The sequence below is a fragment of the Syngnathus leptorhynchus genome, chromosome 1 (assembly GCF_054491065.1).
Source record: "Syngnathus leptorhynchus isolate UIUO chromosome 1, UIUO_Slep, whole genome shotgun sequence".
In the NCBI taxonomy this organism is placed as follows: domain Eukaryota; kingdom Metazoa; phylum Chordata; class Actinopteri; order Syngnathiformes; family Syngnathidae; genus Syngnathus; species Syngnathus leptorhynchus.
The window spans coordinates 6,597,527-6,622,956 of record NC_141195.1 but is presented as its reverse complement, the minus strand read 5'-3'; the positions used below and the strand labels follow the sequence as shown (position 1 = coordinate 6,622,956).

Here is a 25,430-nt window from a genome sequence, read left to right as displayed (position 1 = left end):
ATGGCCCCAAATCTGTGGGCAACATCGCACATTTGCCCCAGTGGGCACACCGACCCTGTAAAAAAAAAAAACCAAACAAACATATATATTGAAGACCCTATACTTCCTGAATCTATTTAGATTCAGTTTGAGTGGAAATAAAAAGTCTTCCATTGAATGCACTGTCTCAAAGGCAACAATCTTTGGAGTGGAAGGGTCAGACCTCTCCGACAGTTCTTGCAAGTGGCTGACGTCATTGAAAATGAACCGACTGATGCCGCTGTTTCGAATACTACCCGCGTCTGTGTAAATTTCACAACCTGGTAAGGATCGCCATAAAATGTGTCAAGTCTTCAGTTCTGAAAATAACGGTGCACACGGAAACCATTCAAGAAAAAATGAAAGGCACTTTAGCATAATGTTCAAATGTACCTGGTAGCATTTTGGCCAACGTGAATAATGTGGAGTAGCGAGACCTGGAGTTAATGAGATTTCACATAAAGGGTCTGATGAAAACACACATTTGGGCGTACTATCAATCCAAACAAACTATAAGATTCAAATATTGAACTTGCACTCACCTCGGGGTGTGCGGTTGCTCAAGCAAGCTGAAAAGGACAAAGCTGAACCTAAGCTCGAGCTAAAGGTCCAGAGACAAGATCCATTAGTACAGGGACACTTTAGGACAGGTGTCAAACTCAAGGCCCGGGGGGGCAGATACGGCCCACCACATCATTTTATGTGGCCCGCGAAGACAAATCGTGCATCAAATTCATGTGTCATTACTAGAATTGCAAATTGTCTTCACTTTTAATATCTTTAAAAAAAATATTTGACCAGTATTTGACGAGTTATTTGTCAGTTTGTTTTGTAGCTTTTACTGTATATAATACGAGGTGCTCATACATTTATTTGGGTTGACAGTCATAATGGCCTTCCGAAAGAAGCTATGACTACAATGCGGCCCGCAAAAAAAAAAGAGTAAATGCGTAAATGTAAAATGCTTAAGTGTGACCATGAAACCAATTTGCGCTACATCACCTATGAAAATGTGCAGTGTGCTTGCATGCATGACATAAAGGCTTACACATCATTTAACTCACAGTCAAACGAAATTTCCACAATACATTTTTCAAATGTCACACTTGTATTTTTTTACCTGAGAACATCCCAGTTTGCTTTTGTGTGAAAGACAAAAAACACCTAGCAAAACATGGCAGACTCCACTCTCGTTCAAGACAGTTGTAAAATTGAAAGGCTGCTCAAATCACTCGCATTTACTCAGCAGCAGTCAGCTGGCCATGACAAGCGGAAAGAGGAAGGCTTCTCAGGGACTTAATACAATTGTATGGTGGTGCCAGAGTTTAAAAAAAAGTCATTCATGAATGGGACAGGCTTTGTCAACAATAATTGTTGTACGCAAGTGTCTGAGATCAATTCATTTTTATTTAATTCATTTCAATAAGTGGAACATCAATTCAACATAAGTATTTCACCCCCCAAAATTAGATTTGTAAAATATGAAAAGCTTTATAGAGCTTTCTAATACTAACAAGAAACATGTTTTGCTGTTGACTAAACCATGTTTAAACCTTGTCAACCATTCCCTCTCCCAAATTCTTAATTCTTGCTGTTGTCCTCACCTACATGTGAAATAAACAAGCTATTTTGTGAATATAGGTCAAACTCATCTGTTACGCACAGTGACGGACAACTTTGTCAGTACGTCTGTCATTCCGCTGGGTGGCAGCATTGCGCTCATAACCAGCCACCAAAGCGCAGTTTGTTGGGCAGGTAGATGCTGGTGAGGAAATCTGGACCTATGGCTGCCAGCGACTGAATTTCAGCCTTGAGTTTATTCTTCTGCATCAGCATCATCTACAATAAAAGCAAAGGAGGCTTTGAGTCAAACTTCTCTGCCGTGAATTGAACTCAATTAATTTGATTATTATTAATGACCTAAAAAACAATTATACAAGTTAGTGGCAAAGTGAATGAGCATAAAAATGAAAACAACAATAACAACACCCTGACCCATTGCAAAAATATTTGCTGTATATGTTTTCTCTCTGACCTCTTTAAGCCACTCTGGTCGGTCCGTTACATAGGACCTTTTGAGGAGGCTGTCCAGTTTGTTTTCATCAGCTTTGGTGAAGGGGATCAGAGCATTTCTGGGAACCTGTAACCTTAAGAATTCAACCAGTCTTTTACCAATGATCGTTTGGTTTTCAAGAGTTAATAAAAAATTCATAGGCAGCAGTGTCAAAACAAAACAAATAGGAGGAAGCAGCAGAAGGAATTGAGTCTAAACCTCTCGAGGTCCGAGGGGAGGAGGCCCAACCACATGACACTGGGGATGGTCAGGCTTTGGGCTTCAAACGACATGGCCTATTGAAAAATGCACAAAAAAACACGTTTGCATACAGTAGAAGGTTTTGCAGTTTCAACATGTACGTACCTGCACTGCCCCTATACACATGTGTTTACAGTTTGAAAAGAAAAAAAAAAAACACGAACGTGCTCAGCAACATGTTAACTTCATGTCAGTTTAAAACTTTCAGGGTGGACAACTGGTCTATTAATTCTCTACCTAATCGTTTTGGCGGCAGCGAACGAGTTCATACTTCTACTACTATGTAAATGTTGATCTTTATTAGTTTAAAATGACTATTGCCGTTGCTAGAGCACATACGCAACTGCGCAGTTTGACGTTGGATGGATGACGCCGTGCTAAGTACAATGCAAAAATGCCTTAACACAGAGTTGGCCATATTGGATGAGCTAAAATGGACTCACCACTGATCCATATTTATAGACACACATGATCTCGATGCCTGGGAAAATCAGAGACGCAGCATGCCACAATCAGCAACATACAAGAGCAATTACCATGCAAGATGCGCAACAGAGCTCAGAACAAAGTAAAGCATTACAAATGTGTCCTGCCATGCAACAGAAAAGAATGTCTGGATGAGATTAGGCCTGGTGGAATGAGAGCACGACAAGACACCCCCGAGGCAGCTAACAGGTGCTTTGACTCGCCGACTGTTTATAAATATGTTTAGAAGTATGAGATGTAAAACTGGGCTGCACTCAAGCAGATGGACCGTACCATGTGGGTCAGCATCCACCAGAATGAAGACTGGGATGTGGAGCACATCCCAAAGCTTTCTCACCATCAACCTGCTGTTCACATCTGGAAAGCCTTTACCCTTAAAGAAATAAACACATTTGCATTCTTTCTAATTAAAAAAAAAAAAAGGATAGCATTGCTTTGGGTCAAAATTAAGATGAAAGAGTTATTATCCATGTGAGGCTGAAAATAAAAAGAAACATTGACATACTGTGATCATGATACACGGAGAAAGCTTGGTGCAGAAGTCATCCTGAAGTAGCCGCTGAAACGTAGCATCCTTCTCAACGACCAGGATGAACTTGGCGGATGATACAATGTCTGTGCAAGGCTAAGGCAAACACAGTCGCTGCAGCCAATGAACACAATGTCGAGCAAATAAATCAAAGGATACTACGGATGCCTTCAATGTTTGATGAGACCGCGACAGCCTAAAAACAAAACAGAGCTTTAGAGGCAAAATAAAAGGAAATAAAAGCAAAAAGCAGTGAGTATCATTTCTGGACTCCAAGGATTTGGACAATTTCAATTAAACAATGGCTCTTAACGCATTGACGATAAAATAACTATTGATTCATTTGCTAATTGTCGATTAATCAATTAATCATTCCACCTCTGGATTCACTTGAATGATGGCATGAGAACTTACTGCGGAGTTTGAGTGGCAGTCGATCCTCGTGCCGTCCTTCTCCAAATAACAAAGATCACCTGAGATTAAACCTTTGGATGTGGCCAACTGTTGGTGTCAAAATTGCAACTTTGTTAGTTGAGGCTAATTTCAACTCAATCGTTGAAAAATTATCAGGAGTTCATATACATCAGAATATCATGCAGAAAAAATAGGGATATAAATTTTGCTGTTACTGTTGTACAAGAACAAAACATTCGCATGATTTTGGATACAGACACACTCACCACGTGAAGAGATCTTCGAGGAATCTTTAGCATGCAGGCCACATCATCCACGAGTTTATCAACTGTTTTCTGGGAGCCAAACAACTGTGGATGGGTGTAGTAAATGTCTCTGTGGAGGATTATATAGATAAATTACAAAAAAAACGCTGATGTAAGGATTTGGAGTTGATTAAGAAAAACTGCATGCTGAAATGACGACCTTTTTGTGGCATATGAGTTGCTCTGCACGAGTCTGTAACTGATAGAGAGAATCTTAAGAATCTGGGCTTCAAACAGAAGAAAAATGTTTTCAGTATGGAATGCATGTATTGAAGGTTAAAACACATCTTGGAAAGGACTGGTATAAAAAAATATTTAAGCCATTCAAGTGTTAACACATTTTTTTTTATCATTTATACACATGAAAACACAATTGTGCATATTGAATTAAACTAAATATTAAGGACGGAAGAGTTGCAATTCTTCTTACAAAATGTAGTGGCAGTTTTGGGGCAGTCACTTCTGACCGTCCTGACGGCACTTGTTGAACTCATCCGAAGCCCGACGTCACTGTCAAAACTTAAAGTGGAATTCAAACAAAGTTCTCAACAATAAATGAATGAATCCATTGAAAACCACAATCAGTACGAATACAGTGTGCTGCAATCTAATTTACATCCTTGTACAGTTTTGTAACTCTATTCTACCACATGTAAGCTATCAAGAATTCCCAACAGCCCGAGGGCTACCTGTGAGAAGACCCCACGACCCCCCCGCCCCCCGCCCACCTCTCTCCATACAGTGTGCTTTGCTCAACAGCTTAGTCACATTAGGCTCTGTGTTTTCTCAATCACCCAGTCATCTTTTGAGCAGCAGGAAGTTATTTCAGCTTCAATCTCTGTGGTCCAAAGCACATTTTTTTCGCTGCTAACACCTGCCTACGCCATATGGGCATTTTGAACTCTCCTTTGTGCAAATTCTAACAGCGTTATCTCCCCCTCCTGAATGAAATTCAACAATTCGCTGGTTTTCCATCTTACATGTTTTATGCAGTTGATTGTAGGTGCCAGTTACATGATGATCACATATATCGATCTGTTCAAATAAAGTCACCTGACATTGTCCCAGCTGTATCTGTTTGGCAACACAAGGGTTGGTGCCTCATCCTTTGACAGATGACTCACTATTTCCAGGATGACATTTTCAATGCTGTTCAGAACTTCCCTGGATATCAAAATAGAATCGATTAAGCAACTTGGGCAACAAATGCTCTTTATAATTGAACTGAATTAAACTGATGTAAGATAATATGAGTACATTCAGTCACTTTGCTTTAATAAGCATACGCCATGTAATGTGAGCAAATTGCACAATACACTTTCTGTCAAATAACAGTATTGCACAGTAAAACACACATGGGCTGCACATGTGTAAATCATTTTATAAGAAGCTAACTTAGCAACAAGCTCAAAGAGAGAAGTGAAAAATATTGACTGGACATATCTTTTTATGTTATATAGAGCTTTGCGGTCAAAAACAAGAAATTGATAGAGCTTATCATCTAATGCTAACGAGCTAGTTTTTTTCTACTTCGGTAGAATCGGCATGAGTAATAATATTTCTCTCACAAACGCTTTACTTCATCTCCACACTGACGGTCGGCCATGGCTTGGTACTGTACAAGTGTCATCAAAGTTGATCAAGTTTAGGGAAGAAATCAAAGTTGATCGATTTGAGTGAAAATATTAGCCACGATAGAAGTCAGCCCTCAATGCTGCCTTCCAGGTATGCCCGTTTTTTTCCAATATCTTCTAACAATTGCAGTAATGACAATGATTCATCTGTAAACATTGTTGCTTTTACGTCTTTTCTCAACTAACAGAATGAAACAAGTACATTATTGCGTTGCAAGAATACAAATAAAACAGAACGACTGATTTAATTGATCTTTACATCACACATACTTTGACTGACAACCTGTCACAAATCTTTCTCTTCTATTTTGCACCATTATCACGTTGCATCACCTTTTTGATCAACAATACAAATAGGTCCCCGCACTGGCCCATATACTTAAGAACTAACTGCACTCCATCTTTCACAGTGTGAAGTCCGAGTCAGAGTGTGTGTGAAGGCCTAGTCAGAATGTGTGTGAGAACCCAGATCCAAAGAGAAGAGGTCTGTGCCCCTGACCCGACCCTGAATTTCTCCTAATGTGCAGCTTTACCAAAAGTATCCATTTACCCTGAGTGGCTTTGACAACCTGCTTCCGTAATAATGGTTCTTAATTTCTGAGTAATTGCTATCTCTAAGTGACGAGGCACAACCTCCTCACCCGAGCCGGAAAAAAATCGTATATGTGAACGACTTCAGGTTGTGGGGGTTCTTTTTCTTGTGCTGTAGAAAGGGCGAGCCCCCTGCTGTTCCCTTTGCCCGGGAGAGATTTGTGTCGAGTGCTAGGCTCTAACCCGAGGAGACAGAGTGCATCGAGTCATGTGCTTGTCTCGGGATGAGTGTTTGTACTGGGCAGAAGTGAACGGGGCACAGGGGAAGTATAGGGGGAAGCCGGGGGGCTGCAGGGTCACAGGAAAAGAGAAGGAGGAGGGGTGGACTCGCTGCAGGTGAGGGGGATTAACTGCAGCTCTGCCCGGAGAAACTAAATACAAATCTGTCAACCTAATCCTCACAAATAGAAAACAGAGCTGCCCTCCATTCACAAGCTCCATAGTTCAGCAAATCTACCTCCCGCTCCCCACGTCCGGCCCCCCTACCTTTTCTCTTTGGGCTCTCGGGCTGCTCTGTTTCACATCATCTCTGGGCTAGTCTGACGATGCCGCCTCGACTCTAATGGCTTCCCAGTCCAGTCACCCGGGGTCCTTTCTGAATGACAGGTTAGGACACACTTATTGAGTGATAAAAGAAAGAGTCAAAGGGTTAAGACCTTTCAGTGACGAGAAAAGAATCTAAATGGGATCACAGCCCATCGAGGTAGACGACTTTTATCAGGACCTGACACCTTAGGAGAGTCTACTGATAAGAATGTGGCTTGGTGTGGAGAGCAGCCAGTCAAACTGATGACACAGGTGCCTGAGTGATAAGATCCTGCTATGGCTAAAGCTAAGTCTAGCGCTAATGAGAACGTATCAATAACATAATGGATAAGTTAGTGTTGACTGCTGAGAGACATAAATTAGATCACGGCGGTGTTCCGGCATATCAGGCTGCAGGCGGATGGGATGGACAAACAAAAGGATGCCGGGCTGGGGGAAAAAAAAAAAAAAAGCCACAAAATGCCTGCAATCGAAGCATATCTAATCAGATAATCATGGCATCATGGAACTCATTTGTTACAGTGATGCAAACTTAGCCGTTGTGGAAATCCCAGAAAGAAAGGGGGATAACGGCTTCCAAAACGGAAATTGGGAATTCAAACAATATTAGCGGGATGTTTTCATTCAATCTAGTTTGGTTGAGCTTTTTAAATCTTTGACTCATAAGCAGAAAATATTCATCATTGAAGTGATAAGACAATCGGATTTTAAGCATCTGGATTCCAAAACCGTGTTAAATGATATAAAATGGTAGGACCAGCATGGATCAAACATGGAACCTAAATAGGATATTAGGAGTGTTTCATATTCCCACCCCCTTTTCTTTTGGCTTTCTCACAGCTGTGTTTCATATGTTCATAGGGACCTTGGAAGTACGACACGAGTGGAAACATTCATAACTGCGGAGCATTGTTACACCAAGTTAGATAAGGACAACTGGGACAAACAATGGCAGGAAAAAAAACATCTTCCCACCTTCTTCAGTTCAGTTTAGCCTGAATCAAGTTTTACTGTATTGACTGAGGGCCTGCTTGCTTCGCCCACCCCACTCCTCCCCTTCTTCCAACCCAAATGGACCTTATCCACCTCCCTCAGTCCACAAGTCTTCAAAGGACTGCCGCCTGCTGTTCTCTAAGGCAACACATGAAATAAATATTAATCTTGCCTCTGATCCCGCGCTCCAAGGCCCTCGCTGAGAGCAATACACAAATGGACAGCGCATCATCATTTTCTTTTTTTTTCTTTGTGAACCATTTTCCAAGCATGTTTAGGCTAGTTCTATTCCACAAATGATCAACCCATTGATGTCTGCATGTTAAATCAGTGGAATTTGGCGTGTTAACTTACGGTCGCTAGGCTAATGGATAGTGATAATATTTTTGGCTTTGATTTCCTCTAAATATACTCACTGTCTAGTTACTGATAATGACTTATTACCTTTCTAATTGGTCAAGTTATCAACGTGTTCAAGAGTTTTTTCTCCAAGACCATTTATTCCTGGTCTATTAGAATTGTTATATCGATATATGACATCTAAAAATACACAAGGAACAACGTATCCTTTGCATGTAGAGTACGCAAGTGACAGTTTGATATGAATTATGACAAATGATGAATAAAAAAGCCAACCAAGTGACAACAGATAAAACACTCACAGATGTGCCCGCTTGTTTAGTGAACATGTGTCCAACATTCAGCCAGCAGACTTTTCTTTCTAGACAACGCTCTGCTGATAAGTAGTGCAATAACAGCAGTTCTGCAAATAAAATGATGACTGGCTGAAAATAAACCTGTCTGTTGTCAATTTGTGCGCCGTCTCGCAAGGTAGAGTCTGCCCACAGCCCAGCAGATAATTTGTGACGGAGGAGACTCCAGTCTGTAATGCAGCTGTACACAGTGTTTTGAGGGTTGTTGATAGAAGCTTCAAACACAGTTTCCTCTGCTTGTCTGCTTTCTGTCCCCCCCCCTTGTCAAAGACCTCTTAGTGAGGCTCACTCAGTCTAGCCTGAGCCTTGTGCCCACTATTTACTGTGAATGTCACCGGGCTCGGTGAGTTGGAAACAAAGGGAGGTCTGTTCTTTGTGTCCCATCCATGATTGTCATCTCGTGGCTCGGCAAAAACTAAGCCAAAGACTGGGGGTAGTTAGAGGCTTGACCTCAACAGGCTAGCACGAAAAGGAAGAGAAGAAAACATGACAACGAATGAAAATGGGGGTACCAAAGGTACAATTGTTTATATGTGATACGTTTCTTGTGAGCAACTATTTAAATAAGGGATGTTTGATACCACTTTTCTTCTGACCGATTTCAGTACGACTGCTCAGTGGTCACTAATACTAACACCACTAGTATTTTTGATTTCCCCAAGAAACAATGACATAATTTTAAATATATTGGTAGAGCAATCCCCTTATAATTGCCTGCAATTAGGAGCAATTTGCTATTATTGCAATTTCGTTTTCCTCATCGTAAAACAAAAGGGTGGCCGATCCTGGTATCGGTTGCCGTCATAAGAACCAATACCAAATATTGGTGCCGATACCATATTTCAAGATATCGGCACTCGTTGAAGAAAATGGAAGAATAAATAAACAAATAAAATAAAAAAGAATGAGGATCAACTAATCCAGCTTTCACCCGTTTTAAATTTTGATTGGAAAAGGAGAAGAGAAACATTTTCCGACAAAAAGACCCATATTGAGATGGCGGGAAGGTGAGCCAAGTGTACAGGACTCGAAGACCTTCTCCGTCTGCCCCCTCTGTTTACAATCAAAGCTCAAGCTGTCTGGCAGCCTCGCTTGCTGCGCGATTGAAGTTCCAATTTTATTGTCATAAAAATCTTTTGGCGAGCTGCACCGCGGCCCTAAAGCATCTCAAGAGGAGCCTTTGAAACTGCACTCTCTTATGTTTTAAGAGTTCAGTCCTGAACAGCCATCTGAAATACATTCAAGTGTGTCGGTGAGAACAGAACTCATGAGTGGGTCAGCGGCGCTCCTTAAATGTTTGGTGTTTAAGAGGTGCTGGGGCACTGGGGGCAGATGGAGTGTGGAAGCAGCTGCCAAACATCTGCAACCCTCCTTTGTAATCTGTGGCTCTTCACCACTGCCTTTGTCACAAACTTCCTGCCACAGCATAGTAGAAACTTTGGATACGTCAAAAAAATGACTCTAAGCTCTTTGGCCAATGAAAGTTGGAATAACCCCCAAAGATCTAATATATTTTTGGGAAAAAAAAAAAAAGGGGGGGGGGGGGGACCGAACAGTTAAATCCCCCCAATCGTTCAAAACAGACCATTTTCCATTCTCCATAGTAAGTGAAGGAAAATAAATAACGTCAACGTCGTCGTCATGCCCGCATGCAGCAACATTGTGTGAACATTATGCCGCAAGTACAAATCCAAATCCTACGTCTTCACTCAGCTGCCAGCCTCTTTATCTCTTGCTCCTGCTCCTCCCATCACAGCTGTCTTCAGAAGTTGCTCTCTCCTAGTTAAAGCCGTCAGCTTCCACTGTGCACTTGTAGTCAGCAGCTCGAGCGTGCAAGCAAATCCCTCAGGTTGGGAGTAGGACGAGCGACGGATGATCACGCGCGCCTGAGAAAAACGTCGAAGTTGATGTTAGAATCGGGAGAATTTCCCTCAACATGAGGGTAGATGATTCAGGACATTGATCGCGGTTGCTAAAGTGCGCAAGAAGCGTTTTGAAGCGTTTGGCAGCATAAGCGGTGAGACTTTTACGCACGGCATTGTTTTGCTATGGCACCGCTTTTGGATAGACGCGCTCCAGCTTTACTTTTCATTTGGACTTACTTTGTCGTGGCTGACACGGCTTTTACCAACTTTTCCGTGGACAACGAGTTCCACTCTAGTTTTATTCACCGCCGACTGAGAAGCCAGGAGCGCCGGGAGATGCAGCGGGAGATCCTCTCCATCCTGGGTCTGCCGCACCGGCCGCGACCGCACTTTCACGGCAAGCACAACTCCGCTCCCATGTTCATGTTGGATCTGTACAACGCCATGAGCACAGAGGTGGACGAGGACAGGTACTCCTATCCGTACAAGCCCATCTTCACCACGCAGGCGCCCCCCATTGCCAGCCTGCAAGACAACAACTTCCTGAACGATGCAGACATGGTCATGAGCTTTGTCAATATAGGTAAGCACATATATTGTTGAAGTGTAACATGGTAATCAATTTCATTCATGTTGTATTCTACACACAGAGGCCACTATTGTGTCAGTTCAAATTCTACAAACACAAATAATGACCTGCAAGTCTGCACATATGGAGCTTGTCATAAATCATGCACCAGCTTTGATCATTTTACTCGTACTACGTATTTTAGTACATCGCATACTGAAAGAGAGCAGCAATACTATCACAGGATGTAGTTTGCAAGTTTCTCCGTTACAGCAGCGATCAGGTGCTGGCACTATGGATGTTGGAGCAGGTTGCATTCAGTATTCAGCTGTAAGCCATGCTTCATCAAGTCAGAGGCCGTATGATTGTTTATCTTGCAATAAGGACTTTTGTGCAAGCAGTAAAACGTTGGTAAGTCAATATCAACTCATTGTGGACTTGCAGTTTCGAGCTGTTCTTTTACACTCCTGGTAAGATCATTGTCGGCGCATCTTGGCAGGAGGGAGGGAGGTGACACTGGCTCCTCGGCTGCACTGTGTAATTACAGTGGGAGCTGCTGCATTGTGACTATTTTCGACAGGCTGCAACACAGATGGATTTGACCGCAAAGACTCAAAAGGCCTCGCAAAATGTGCAGCCAAGGGTGAACGAAGCAAGACGATGAAAGAGAAGGGAGCTTCTACCAAAAGGGGTGACCGATGAGCGAGTCATTTGATTTCCAGGTCATATATGAAAAGGTTGATCAGTAAAAGTCACAAAGTTCTAACCCCCCCCCCTTGGCTCTGATGTGATTTTTTTTTTTTTTTTTTTTTACATGGCGCAAATTCTGTCCTCCCTTATGCACTGCATCTGCCAACAGAGTTCCGTTGCTTCTTGTGATAGCATCAGTTTCCTGGCAGCTTGATTAGAAGCAGCAGGTACACTTTTGGTAGCTTTGCCTTCTCCTGAGTGTAACTAAGGCAGAATCGGATGGATTGTCCATTTCCTCTCCAAATTCCTTCCCTTCCACATTTGCTCATTGTGGCTTTATTTTTATTTAGGTCGCCTGAGAGTAGAACGAGTGTGGCTTTTATTTTATTTCAAAACAGTCCCTAGGCTCTCTGGAAGTCTCCAGGGCCTCTGTGCCAAGGTGCATTAGCTATTTCCTGAAATGCCTAAAGCACCGATTTACACAGTACTGCTAGTGTCAGTGTAAATACACCAACGGAAGTGTTTCTTATTTTTTTATTTTTTCTACAGTAAACCAAAAGTGTGCTCTGAAAATCATCGTCGTTCATCAGTGTCATTTTTTGATTGTCACCCAGCTCGGATTCTTTCGAGTCAGCTCGCGTGAGAGGCCGTCTAGGGTTGGTGCGGGCTTTGGGACAGACCCCCCATCCAGGGGCGTCCTCTGGCTGAGTCACCTCCGTTTGAAAGGCCAGCTGTGTAAATGGCTTACAGCATACGTTTAGAATGCACGGCACTATGCACGCAGCCTGGGCCACCCAAACACGTCCAAGCTAAAAGGGGACACTTTCCAAAACATACCTTTGTTACACCATATACAGACATCTCATAAAAGTGTAGACTCTTTTTTCATCATACGTATCAGCAGATCTGTATGACTACAGTCCATTTCCGTGCAGAGTTACAGTTAAGTGGTCTGACTTTGGTGTCTGCTATTTGCATCCTGGATGACTGAAACCAACATGGTCACCTGTGTTTGTTTGGGAGGGGCTGAGTGGTGAGTGTCATCGCTTTTTACTGTAACACTTTATCATTTGAGGGTTTTAGTCACGGCTTCTCTGTAATTCAAATGAGAATACATTAAGGTGAGTCTGGTGAGTACATACGTAGTCTGGTGAGTCTGGTGTGGTCGTCAGTTATAGTTGTCATCATTTGTCGTTACATTTCTGAAGAGATGATGAACCTGATTTAAAAGTTTTTATTTACATTTTTTTTCCTAGACACACCTTACTTCCACATACATAAACGTCTTTATACATTCTTTGTGCATTCAATGTAATGCGTTATATGGACCTATTGTGTCATTATTTATTTATTTATTTTATCATGATTATTATTTTTTTTCCTGCAGGAGTTATGCACAATTAGCCTCAAACTCTTCATGTTGTATTGTATTATATATCCTGATAGGTGAGCTGAATGCGCTTCAGTAATGTATATTGTAGCTTTAGTTATGTCATTTCTTATTATGCTTAAACGTGTGTGACAGTGCTCTTGTGTTTCTGTGCTTGGGATCTAAGACAAAGAAAGCATCGTGTGTGTCTGTACTCTCAGTGGGTGATTTGTTTTTCAGAACAAGCATTTTAAAAAGTAATGGTTTGTCACAGTCATGGATCCTGTCATCATGCGAAAGCAGGAATAATTCTATTTGTGCTGCTTTAATCGGATGCATGTGGGATATATTTGACTAAAAATGAGTAAAAAAAAAAAAAGAACAAAAACAAATGCCTGACATGCTCTTGCACTTCTTTTCTATTATTACAAGGTGCTAGTTTGAATTCATTTCAATAATCATAATAATACATTTTATTTATAAGGCGCCTTTCAAGGCCGCCGTACAGATATAAAATAGCATAAAAAAAGTGTTGTGACAGAGAGGAAGTGTGACACCAGGTAATTATCTTCTGCGTTACCTTGGTGACCTGACAGGGGACCACCTGGTTTTGCACCACACCACCTCTTCACTCCCTCAGGAGTTTGCACAATATTGCATAACCCTCTGTTATTCCTGCAGCATGAAGCAGGAAAATTCACAAGTCGTAGCTAATTAGTTGCGATTTCATCTCATCTCGCTTTTGGGCCTCACGTTGTCACCAGCTCTCAGGGCTGCTCGCTTCAATCATACCAGAGGCATGCATTCATCCATTCTCTCCCCACCTATGTGCCGATTTCTCCTTGCATTCCTCCGCAGTGGGCTGCACGTGGAGCAGAGGTTAATATTGATGTTTCTCACTGTCTGCAGGCCAGTGCAGCTGTGCAGAGAAACTTGATATTTTCAGAGTCCCTCATTGCAACCTCCTCCATCATGTCTGGCCCTGTCTCCGATTCATCCCGCACGCAAGACCGCATGACACCGAAGGTCCCCTTCCTGCGCTAACAGTATTGATTATCAGCACCGACACGAAATCCCCGATGGGTTTCGTTGTATTTAGTCTCCAAGCACCGGCTTTGGCCCTCGCCTCCTGAGGTGTGCTCAGACATAAAACATTTCAACACTTTCTTTTGTGTGTTTCTCCATTCCCCACTTCTCTTGCACACATCCGCACACTTTCTCTGAACCCCAAACACACACACCCTTGATTTCTCACTTTCCCACCCTCATAAATACACTTGCATATTTTTGTCTATCTATTCCAACAATCTGGCTCTGGTTCAATGCTGAGTCGCTTCTCCAAACGGACAGCAGAATATACAAGCAAGCAAGTGCTGAAGGTCCGTCATTCCACAGCGAATGCATTCTGCCAATGTCAGTATTGGTCACCCTACTCGTTGTATGAAATCACTTCTGGACCTCTCCAACTGAAACTAAAAGTTTACACCTTAAAGTGTGGAAAGAAACATGCTTGCACTTTTCGAATGCCCAAAAGGAATGTACTTGGAGCTAATTAGCTTTATTCAGGGCATGTTTTACTGCCTTGTGAAGAGTGGGGAGTGAGCACAGGCAAAGGAATGTTACAGTTGGTAGAGATAGCCATGCCTTCCTGTCAGGTCATTCTTTATAATGCCCGCCATGATTTGATGTATTATACGGTGGGCCGGTAGATAAATCAAAACCAGAAACAAAGAAACATAATCTGGCATCTCCAGGCAGCTGCCAAAAGAGTTCCAGGAAAATATCTGCTCTGGATTTGATTCACCTGTTGAACCCATGACTTCAAAATGACATCTGGGAGTATGCAGCAACTTCTCTGCACTCTTGGCCATGCTATATGGCACTCGCTGAGAGGAATGATGAAACACTTGGGTGGGTGGGACTTCGCGATGCGGCAAGGTGCCCTAAAGCCCGGATGCGTGAAGCAGTGGGTGTTTTAAATTTGCCAGAGCTCATTCATTGCCAGGAATGTTGGGCTCGTTTTGATTCTATTGCCGTCCTGCTGTGGCCGTTTTGCAGTAAACTGGCATAATTTTTCCTTGACGGAACATGTAAGCTAATAATAAGTTACATGTAAAAGCAACATTTTTTTAAAAAGTGAATAAGATGTTTAGACCCGTGTTGGCACTTTTCTTTCATCTGGGTTACTCTGGCCTTGGCTTATCAGTGATGAGCAGCATATCAAACTCCCCATGCACTTCAACGACCACCAAGAAAAAGCTGATAGAGGAGCTCAACTTCGGTGGTAATAGGAATCGGGCGGGAGGAAAAAGCCAGGCGTAATATCAGAATAGCATTTTGTTCCGTCAAAGCAACTCAGGCATCTCTTGATCTCTTTTTCTTGTGGGAACAGGATGTGCTTTTGCATTTATGTGTTTGTACTAAACAAAACACAATTTCACAGACACTTTCCCTGCCCAGTCACTTAGCGTTGTGTGATGTGTGTTTGAGCTCCTAGCAGAACATTGCCTTAGCGGAAACCCCATAATACCGACCAGACTGTGTTGGCCTGATCAAAGCTTGCAAAAGCCGCAGCAAATGTTTTTAATGGTACGGAGAGGAAACGTTACATCGGTTTATATACACTGTAAATGGGGAGGCTTTACTACTCCCATTATTATTATTATTATTAGACCTACTACATTTTCTATGCACTGGAAGTCAGAATGGGGGACTTACATATTACATATGTAAGTACATTTGTATGTACATTTGATGTCACTTGGGGTTTGCAGAATGTGAGGCACTGTGCAACGTGAATCTAAATAAGAGAGCGGAAGGAAGGTTGCGGTTGCTGAGGCCACAAAATGAAAGAACATAAAATACTCACACAAGAGGTCACTGATGGTGTAGTGATTCACCCGCCCGACTGACTTCCATGCAGGCAGTTTGACTGTGAAAGATGTCTGTCTATATATGTGCCTTGTGAACTGTGTCCAGGGTGTAGTCTGCCTTCCGCCTGAACTCAGCTCGCTGCAACCCTAAAAGATAGCATAAGATTCAATTGAACACATGTAAAAAAATAAATAAATAAAATAAAAAAAAAAAAAAAATATATATATATATATATATATATATATATATATATATATATATATATATATATATATATATATATATATATTGTAATATCTGATTATTATAATTATTAATTATATTATATTATTATAGCATTAATTAATTAATAATAATTATTATTAATTATTATATATATATATTTGCATTATGAAGGAAAAAAGTCAATAGGCGAGAAACTATTGCCAATTTAAAACGACAACAAAATTACAACAATTACAAAATACGTGGGATGACCTGTTATAAATATTGTAAACACTGGGCAGGTTATTTTATTTTGGGTTCAATAGTTCCCTAAAGGGCAATAGCAATTTTGCCCTGACTGGTGATGTAACCCATTATATCCAATTTTGAGAGAATTGTAACAGGTGGAGTACAATAACGGCTGCTATTATCAGGTATTAAATCTGACATGCAAGGGGGTGCCTTTACCCATCATTATAAATTTGAAGTCAATTGGAGAGTGGGTAGTAACTATAAAATACATTTACTACTACCAGCAGGTGGTATGACTAGTCTATTTTACATCAGTTTGATATTGCACAAAATTCAGATGAATGAACCACGACACCACTTCTAGCTTAACAAAGCAAAGTTACACGTGGATCTCTTCAGTGCTTCAGCAGGTTTTAAGTTTTGACCTTTTGGAGCCAAGTCATGAGAGTTTTGTGTTGCATGGCAAATCACCAAGTGCTTCGCCCACATTTTATGGCGCAGAGCCATTGTTGAAATGCTTTGTAATATTGTGTTGAAAACAATATAGGTCATTGCGTAGTAGGAGTTGAAGTATTGGAATTTGCAGGATGGAGGTCACCAATTGGATGGAGGTCATCAATTGGTCTCTTTTGGTGACGGCTTTGCGAGTGGAGGTTGTGGCGGGACGATTCCCGGTAGCCGATGTGCCGAACGTTGAGTTGGATTTATTTCACATTACCATGCAGTGCTAGGCCTAGAAATCCCATTCGTCATTATATCCAGCCCCTGCCAGGCCACCCTGATGTGACCTGATCTCAATTTCTGATTCACTCACAGACTGGGCAAGCTGGGACACGAATTGTCAGGAGAGACAAACATGAGGATGTCAGTCTATTACATTCATATTTCTACAAATACAGCAAGTGTAATTGAAACATGCCCATAAACAAACGTCAGTCCAACATGTGTTCCAAACTATAACGTGTGGAGTATACCGTAAATCTCCAATGCCCAGTGAAGCATGAGGTGGAACCTTTGCTTTACAGCTGCAGTGGGAACGCACGTTTGATGACTGCATTGAGAGACAAGAAAGTCCAAGACCTGTGATCCGCAGACGGCCCGCAGGCTAGAGAACTCATAAAGGTTTGCTTTGACCACAAGTAAAAGACTCTTCTTCCTGTGGTTTTTGCCTCAACTTGCACTCATGCAGTCTGTGTGGCACGTGCACGCCCTTAGGCGGACGAACACACACACACGCGCACACACACGCACACGCACGCTTATGTGACGACGTGCTGCAGTGACTTAATTAATGATTGTCAAGTGTGACTAAGTTCTAACGTGGAACTCTGTTGACCCCTTCCCAGTATAAAAACATCACACGGGCATGATGTCATCAGTAGTCAGCAGCGGGCAGGAAGTTTCTTGACATAGTAATCACCCTACTGTGGTTAGCTGAAAGATCAAAACCTCTTTAAACTTTATAGGATAAACATCTTGAGCAACTTCTTTGCAGAGCCTATTTCTTCCCCGACCTCGTGGAAACTATGACTACTACTTCTTCCCTGGATTGTAATTAAAACATTGTCAAGGCATCTGAGACGGAGAAAGAAAAAAAGCAGATCATTATATTGTGTCAGTCAAACACGCAGTGCCAGAGGTGAGATCCCCCCGTTCCCCCCTGCCGTGAGGCGGAAGTGTTCAAGGTGCTACTGAGGGGTGTGATGGTGTTGAATAGACACTTGGGCTAATATGAGCCGTCAGTTGCTCCGGAGGCCGAGGTGTCTGGGATGCTTCGTGGCTCTGGAAGACAAGAAAGGGAGGAGTGAGCACGGAGGAAGGGAAAGGACAGAAAATATGATTTGATATTTCTCTTCTTCTAAGTTGAATACGAATCAAGCAGGTTGTGTCGTCGATTATTTGCTCTCTCAACGTTAGTTTCTCCGAATGAAGATGGGGCTCAGTCAATGCATGCTGCCGATACCAAATACCTGTGAAGCTTATTTTAACATTCTTATCTCAGTACTGTGGAAACTTAAAGGTATAATACTCAAAGCAAATATGACAATATTCTTTATTATTGAGTAGCAAGAAAAACAATTGTTTGAAATGATGGCGTACCTTGACAGGCCTACTCATGATGCACGTGGCCCGTAGAAGAATAGACGTTGACGACAGTAATCACTTCTTTGTATTTCGCAATAGATGCAGCGTGATGCTTTTAAAATTCAAAATGGATTGGGAACTTGAACTCGTTTATCGTCTTTGTTGTGCTTCGCTACATACGGTCAGGGTTAATTCAGATGATGTGGGCTCACGTAATCGGCAGCTTGTATGAAAAGCAAATCAGACGCCAGATAAATGATGAAAGCATCTCACTGTGCGAGTATGTGTATTTGTGAGTTTGTGCACTTGCATTTGTAATTATGGCTGACAGAAAGCCATAATGATTGTCTAACTGTGACGCACAAGCCTGTCTGCTTCACAGGCACGACTTTTCCCATGTGTGTGCATGATGTGGACCCTCAGCACACTTATATAGGAGTAAAAGTGGATGTGTTTACCTTGTTTGCATGGGTATGTGTGTGTATTTGTGGTACAGGTGGCGCAATAGCTAAACACGTCCACCTTCAGGAAGTCATTCATTTTTTTTTAAAAGTTTGGCTCTCACATCTAATGACTGCCATGCTACTGTAAATGTCAAAGCAGGTTTGTGGTTAGGTTTGAGCTGCAAGTAAATACACAAACCCGAGATGCAAAAGTCTTCCAAATGCAGGTGCTCTAGTGCTAAGAAAGCGAGTTGGATGCTTTAGGAGCTAAACATTTGGACAGACTTCTTCTCAAAGGGAGTCAACATTTGTAAATGTTTATTTTGAAAAACCATAACATATAAGCCTTGCTTTGTCAGCTTTGTACATTATTATTATTATTGTCATTATTATATTATATTATATTATATTATATTATATTATACACTGTTAATGAGATGTTGATATTTAAGGTGCAGAGAATCTTTAAGGGACAAGCCGACATTTAGAATCACTTACTAACGCTGACCAGGTTTATGAGAGACCTAAAAGAAACAACATGTGGTTTATTGAGGCGGAACAAAAAAAACATCTCAGCAACCAGAGCAGAGGAAGCAGCAGGTGCAGTGAGAGTAAAACAACTTAGCACAGGCATGTGTCAGGCATGTGTAGTGGAACATGCGTAATACTGACATCACGCCGCATTCATTTCGCCAACAGCTGCTTCACAACATGTGTGCTGTCATCAGAAATTGTAATTAAAACTGGCTGTCCATGTGCCTGAGTGTGAGTGTGATGGAGGTTTGCAAATAAATTACTCCGTTTTTTTTCTGCCTGTGTTTTGCCCAGGGAGTCAATATGTAGTCAATATGTGGGTGGAGCTTAAATCAACATTGGGTGGGGAGGGGGTGGAGTGGGGTAAACCAGCAAACCTAGAAGGTTATTGGAAATATTTATTTATTTATTTATTTATTTATTTATTTTTAAATTAATGTGATACACAAACACACCTGTCATGTGGTGTCATCTTTTTTTGAGGCCCGTTTTAGGATGCAGAATCTCTGTTGCAAATAACTTTCTCCAATATGAATGGCACATTTGATCATTCGTGATTCTGCCTGGTCTCATGTTCAAGTATAGTTCATTCTTTGTAATATTCTTTGTATTTTTCAAGCATCCTATTTTTTTCTTTTTGTTTATTCCTCAACTCAAAACAGCTTTTTATGTTAATCCAAATAAAACATTTAAAAACGTATTGAATATTTGTCCAAGTCATGGGGAGTCAACATTTGAAAATGTTTATTTTGAAAAACCATAACATATAAGCCTTGCCTTGTCAGCTTTGTACATTATTATTATTATGATATATGATATGATATGATATGACACAAACTAACTTTCATGTTTGAAAACTATATACAGTACAAGTGTGCCTTGACTGGCTAAAATCCAGGTTCGAGCTCACCCCTGACCCGAAAGAGGACAAATCGATGGATGCACTTTAGTCTAACGATTGACAAATCAATAACAAAAAATGTTTTTAAATCCAGAGCCTAAGTTTGGGAAGATTTGATCCAAAGTATTTGCGAGTATGTGTGAGGTCTGTCTGAGTATTAATCACAGAGGGAAAGTGGATGGAGATGTTGAGAGCCGAGGCACTGATCCCTGCGACGTCCTGCCGGGACGTAAGAGGAGCATGCTGAGGGACGGTGGGGGTGATGGGGGGAGCTGGGGCGAGGTCACATCCCAGGGGAGTTACAATGGGCTGCTTAGTGTTGTGGAGACGCCATTGGAACTATGTACTCCAAACATGGATTCTGGACTCACGAGAACCAGATGATGGGTGGACTAAATGACTCTCCGGGGTTGAGGGGGTGAGACGAGAGGCGCTCGTAAACTTGTCAGAGTGTGCTTGCGTCTTTATCGTGATGCTCACCAGATGTGTCGCATTAATGTGCTTAATGTGGCACTCACCAACTTCCCAACAGCAACTATGAGCTACTTACAACCAATAACTGTCATTCAAAGTCGATTCCTAATCCGCATGTGATATAAAACCTTTTTTGTTTCCTTCTTGCAGTGGAGCATGACAAGGAATTCCTGCCAGTGAGACGACATCATCGAGAATTCCGATTTGACCTGTCCCAGATTCCTGAGGGCGAGGTGGTCACTGCCGCCGAGTTTCGGATTTATAAAGATTTCATTCACGAACGCTTTGATAACGAAACCTTCCGCATCAGCATCTACCAAGTGTTGGAGGAACATTCGGACAGGTGAATAGTTCAGGTTCTTTCAAAAAGTGTTTTTGTAAACAATACACGGGTGGGCTCGTCTGTGACACACGATCTGGTTAGAAAAATAGCTCGGGAGACTTGAATGGCCTCATAAAGAACAAGGGATTGTTGAACATGTGACTCTCACAGATTTGTACTTTTCCACAACTGTTTTCTTCCTCATGGATTTCCTTCTGGCTTTCACCGTCTTCCCTTCTTTTGATTTATGACTCCTCTCGCAACAAAACTTAAGCCACTGATAGAGTATGTGTGTGGTGTATAAATGGCCAGTCATTTATAAAGCCATTATTGTCAATTAAAAAAATGAAGTGCTCCCCTGGGCTTCGCCATCTGGAGCGCCACCCCCCCGTCTCCATCCTTCTGAACTTGCTTGAAATCCCTTTAAATCTCTCTGCTGCTCCTTGTGGCTGTTTGCTTGTGACATACATCAGATTTGTTTTTTTTCCCACACAGAGAGTCTGACCTTTTTCTCCTGGACTCACGAGTCATCTGGGCTGCAGAGGAGGGCTGGCTGGTTTTTGATGTGACGATCACCAGCAACCACTGGGTCCTCAACCCAGGAAGGAATCTTGGTCTACAGTTGGCTCTAGAGGGCACCAACGGTGAGTGTCATGACATCAGTTACTGTACAGCTTAAAAGAAAAACAATAGCTCATCAACACAAACTTAACACAGCAATTTAATTATACTCTCCTATATTGGGCGGCTCGGTGGTAGAAATGAAGATCTTGATGTACAGTATGTCAGGTCAATGACACCATTTTTTTTTGCACTCGACTCCATGTCACCCTCTACAGGAGAGAGTGTAAACCCTCGCGCAGCGGGGCTGATCGGTCGTAGCGGGCCGCAGAACAAACAGCCATTCATGGTGGCTTTCTTCAAAGCCACTGAGGTGCACCTGCGAAGCATCCGCTCAGCACAAGGAGGCGCCAAGCAGCGGAACCCCAATCGCTCCAAAGGGGCCAAGAGCCAAGAGGCCTTGCGAGTGGCCAACATTGCAGGTAATTGACTGTGTTCCGGAGTACACTACACAAGAAATGTTACAGATACAAAAACAAAGCCCATTTCTGCTCATTACTCTTGTTTTGATAGAAAAAAAAAAACTGAAGATATTTTTATAAAACTGTCACAGTCAAAAAAATCTGCTATAATCTAAAAAGCATGTTGATTCATTCATGCCTAAAAGAAACTTGGCATAGTTCAATTGTGAGTTCGGTAATACAATTCATCTGCCGAGAAGCCTGTCAGGATGTCAATTACAAATGAAATTACATCTCTTTTTTGTAGTTAGCAAATGTCATTTTTTATGCATAACCAACAATCGTAATATTTATTTTGATGAGATTCATCACGTCTACAAGTTACTTTTTAGTTGTTACCTTGCTGACACTTTCGACTGCTACTCTGAACAAAAGAAGTTGTTTATAATTGTAATATTGACAAAGACAGAACATGCAATCCATATTGCATGACCTTTCATTGCAGGTGTGAGAGGTTTGTGTTTATGGGACTCGCTGAAACATTAGGCCGTAATGCCAGAGCTTTGACTATCCCTCGTCCGCCTTTGTTTATTTCCACACGCATTACAAGAGAATTAGGGCCCATGTTCTCTACGAGGAGGTAAAAAGCTTTTATGGCAGAGCACATCTGGGGTGTGCTGCGGGGCAACCGAGGCCACAAACACATGAGACTGCTTGGAACATTTTGGACCGGCGTCCCCTTTAAGTGGATGATGAGAACCAGTCCCTCCTGCAGATCACTGACAACTCAGACCCTTCTTAGCCAGAAATGGTGTATGGGGCTGGGGGTGGGGGCGGGGGGGGGTGAAGCAAGAGAGAGTCAACTATTGATCTGTTACGATTGATTAGCAGAGGCATGCAAAGCGCAGTTGTATATAACAAAACTCACTATCAACATATAGCTGGCTTAGCTTCAGAAAACTGGTGAGCCGTGATTGGTTGCGACCTGAGACTTAGCAACTGTGATGTCATATTACGTCGACAGCAAGTGGCAAAATGGCCGCCCTCTGAGACAGATAAAAACGAGTGGATATTGCCTGTTTTTTTTTTTCATATTCAACCAACAAAACATCATTCAGAACGCTATATTTTCGACTTGTTGGACTGCACATGTTGGAGCATATCATTCCAAAGAAAATTTGGGGGTTGACGTCCCCTTTAAAGCACTGCAGATTCCCCTTCAAACGATTAGACACTCCTTCAAAAATGATTGTTGACAGGCACAGGGTGCCGAGTTTGTGCATGTGCTAAAACTCAAAAGCCACCACAAGGTGGGTGGCCTGTTAGCAAATTGCTGCTGGATCTGATTTCCAAAAGTGACTCTTGAAATGTCTGTGTTTGGATCTGCACTGTGTCAATTGGGTCGAATTGTTGTTTGAGGATGACAAATCCCCCCCTCGCCTCTTCTTGCACAGAGAACAGCAGCACTGATCAGAAGCAGGCGTGCAAGAAGCACGAGTTGTACGTCAGCTTCCGAGATCTCGGGTGGCAGGTACGAGCAACTCATGCCGAATGTCACATCCAAGCCTTCCACCGTGTCTGCTTTGTAAATCAAACTCCTGTCCCACGCTCAGGACTGGATCATCGCCCCTGAGGGATACGCGGCGTACTACTGCGAGGGCGAATGCGCCTTCCCGCTCAATTCGTACATGAACGCCACAAACCACGCCATTGTGCAAACACTCGTGAGTAACCTTGTGAAAGCTTTACAGTCTAATCATTCCATCAACTATCTAGACAATATTGAATTGAGTTTTTTGTTTGACTATTCTTCACCTGCCAGGTTCACTTCATCAACCCGGACACAGTTCCGAAGCCTTGCTGCGCTCCCACGCAGCTCCACGCCATCTCAGTGCTGTACTTTGATGACAGCTCCAATGTCATCCTCAAAAAGTACCGCAACATGGTGGTCAGAGCTTGTGGCTGCCACTAGATGCTGGTCATTTTATCAGACACACACACACACACACACACACACACACACACACACACACACACACACACACACACACACACACACACACACACACACACACACACACACACACACACACACAAACTCGCGCATAGCCAGACACAATCCTGACAAGATTTGGGCTTTGGGCACGAGCACATGCGGTTCAAGACAATTTCCTGTGTGCAAAAAGCTCTTGTTTCTTCTTCGAGGATGTTTCCAAGTAAACAGTGTGTTGTGTGGCTGAAATGGAATTTTAGATTATACACACATACACACGCACACACTCATGTGTGCAGGCGCACACACACCCAAACACATTTTTGTGCTTTCTACTGTGTATACATTTTAAACCGTGTATTCATTCACCATCAACAAACTTATTTCTTTTCGGTCGCGTTAGTTCCTTCTTTTGTTGTAGATGTTGATTTCTTACGAGAGAACCTGGATGCAAGTTAGGACTAAATGAACTGTATAAACGAATTGTAAATAATGTTGTCAAACCAAGCAAATATGTGTATTTATTTCCTGAGATTGTCAGTCAGGTTTGCGTGTTTGTGACGCTGACAGCTTTCTGTTCCCACACAAAGAAACTGGAGGGAAAAGTGAACATAGAACGGGCCCGGGATGAACAGGGTGTATCTCGTCTCTTGTCTGAAGTCAACTGGGCTCAGCTCCAGCTCAGCCACGACACTAATGAGGACAAGCAGTATAGAAAATGTCTGGATGCATGAGCACAAAATGACTTGAACGTGACTATGCGCACACTTGTCATGGAAACTTATTTCATCAGTGGAAGCTGCTACATAAACTTGAGTGCTGTTTTCACAAAGTGTCTGAGGGAGAAGGGGGAAGGACGCGTAGTGGGGGAGTCACCTTTTGGGCTCATGACATGTTCAGGTTCTCTGCTGTAATAAAAGTTGTCATATTCAAGGTGGTGTATTTATTTGGGAGCAATCGGAGGTATTAGAAATTTGTTGCAAAAATGAGCAGGTACGCAAACGCACACACACTGCTCTCTAGAGGCCAAACAACACACTGGGTAGTTTTGTTTAATTATACGTACACTTATGACAATTTAAGATGTTCCGGTTGTCTTGGGGTCTGCGCTGAGGATGGAATAATCTTTGGTGCTTTATTTTTATTTTCAATTTGTATTGTGAGAATGACTCACAATTTACCTTTCAATTTCACCCTTTGGCGCACACAGCATTTTTTTGGGTCATTAGATATTGTAATTTGTAATCCCACAAATCCTATGTATAAATTGTATTCAAATCTTATCAGGCCT

General features: G+C 42.2%; 2 protein-coding genes across 5 annotated transcripts; one reads left to right on the top strand and one right to left on the bottom strand.

Moving 5' to 3' along the window:
• Positions 1-1,274: 1,274 nt before the first annotated feature.
• Positions 1,275-10,892, bottom strand: spo11 (SPO11 initiator of meiotic double stranded breaks). 3 transcript variants are annotated; one of them, XM_085907332.1, is made up of 15 exons: positions 10,646-10,892; positions 10,245-10,429; positions 6,778-6,886; positions 5,120-5,230; positions 4,497-4,585; positions 4,227-4,293; positions 4,028-4,136; positions 3,762-3,848; positions 3,507-3,543; positions 3,324-3,433; positions 3,092-3,191; positions 2,776-2,813; positions 2,291-2,367; positions 2,054-2,165; positions 1,278-1,857 (listed from the first exon to the last, which is right to left on the bottom strand). In XM_085907332.1, exons 5-15 carry the CDS (start codon positions 4,558-4,560, stop codon positions 1,738-1,740), a joined length of 921 nt encoding a protein of 306 aa, XP_085763458.1. In that variant the 5' UTR covers positions 4,561-4,585; positions 5,120-5,230; positions 6,778-6,886; positions 10,245-10,429; positions 10,646-10,892; the 3' UTR covers positions 1,278-1,737. The 3 variants fall into 3 exon arrangements, with proteins under 3 accessions (XP_085763450.1, XP_085763441.1, XP_085763458.1); XM_085907324.1 differs by lacking the exons at positions 6,778-6,886; positions 10,245-10,429; positions 10,646-10,892 and adding an exon at positions 5,646-5,912 and having other exon boundaries at positions 1,275-1,857; XM_085907315.1 differs by lacking the exons at positions 6,778-6,886; positions 10,245-10,429; positions 10,646-10,892 and adding an exon at positions 5,635-5,912 and having other exon boundaries at positions 1,276-1,857.
• bmp7b (bone morphogenetic protein 7b) lies at positions 10,346-25,175 on the top strand. 2 transcript variants are annotated; one of them, XM_085907299.1, is made up of 8 exons: positions 10,346-10,772; positions 10,863-10,991; positions 20,953-21,145; positions 21,620-21,768; positions 21,964-22,167; positions 23,601-23,677; positions 23,760-23,870; positions 23,969-25,175. In XM_085907299.1, exons 1-8 carry the CDS (start codon positions 10,592-10,594, stop codon positions 24,116-24,118), a joined length of 1,194 nt encoding a protein of 397 aa, XP_085763425.1. In that variant the 5' UTR covers positions 10,346-10,591; the 3' UTR covers positions 24,119-25,175. The 2 variants fall into 2 exon arrangements, with proteins under 2 accessions (XP_085763425.1, XP_085763418.1); XM_085907292.1 differs by having other exon boundaries at positions 10,346-10,991.
• Positions 25,176-25,430: the final 255 nt, after the last annotated feature.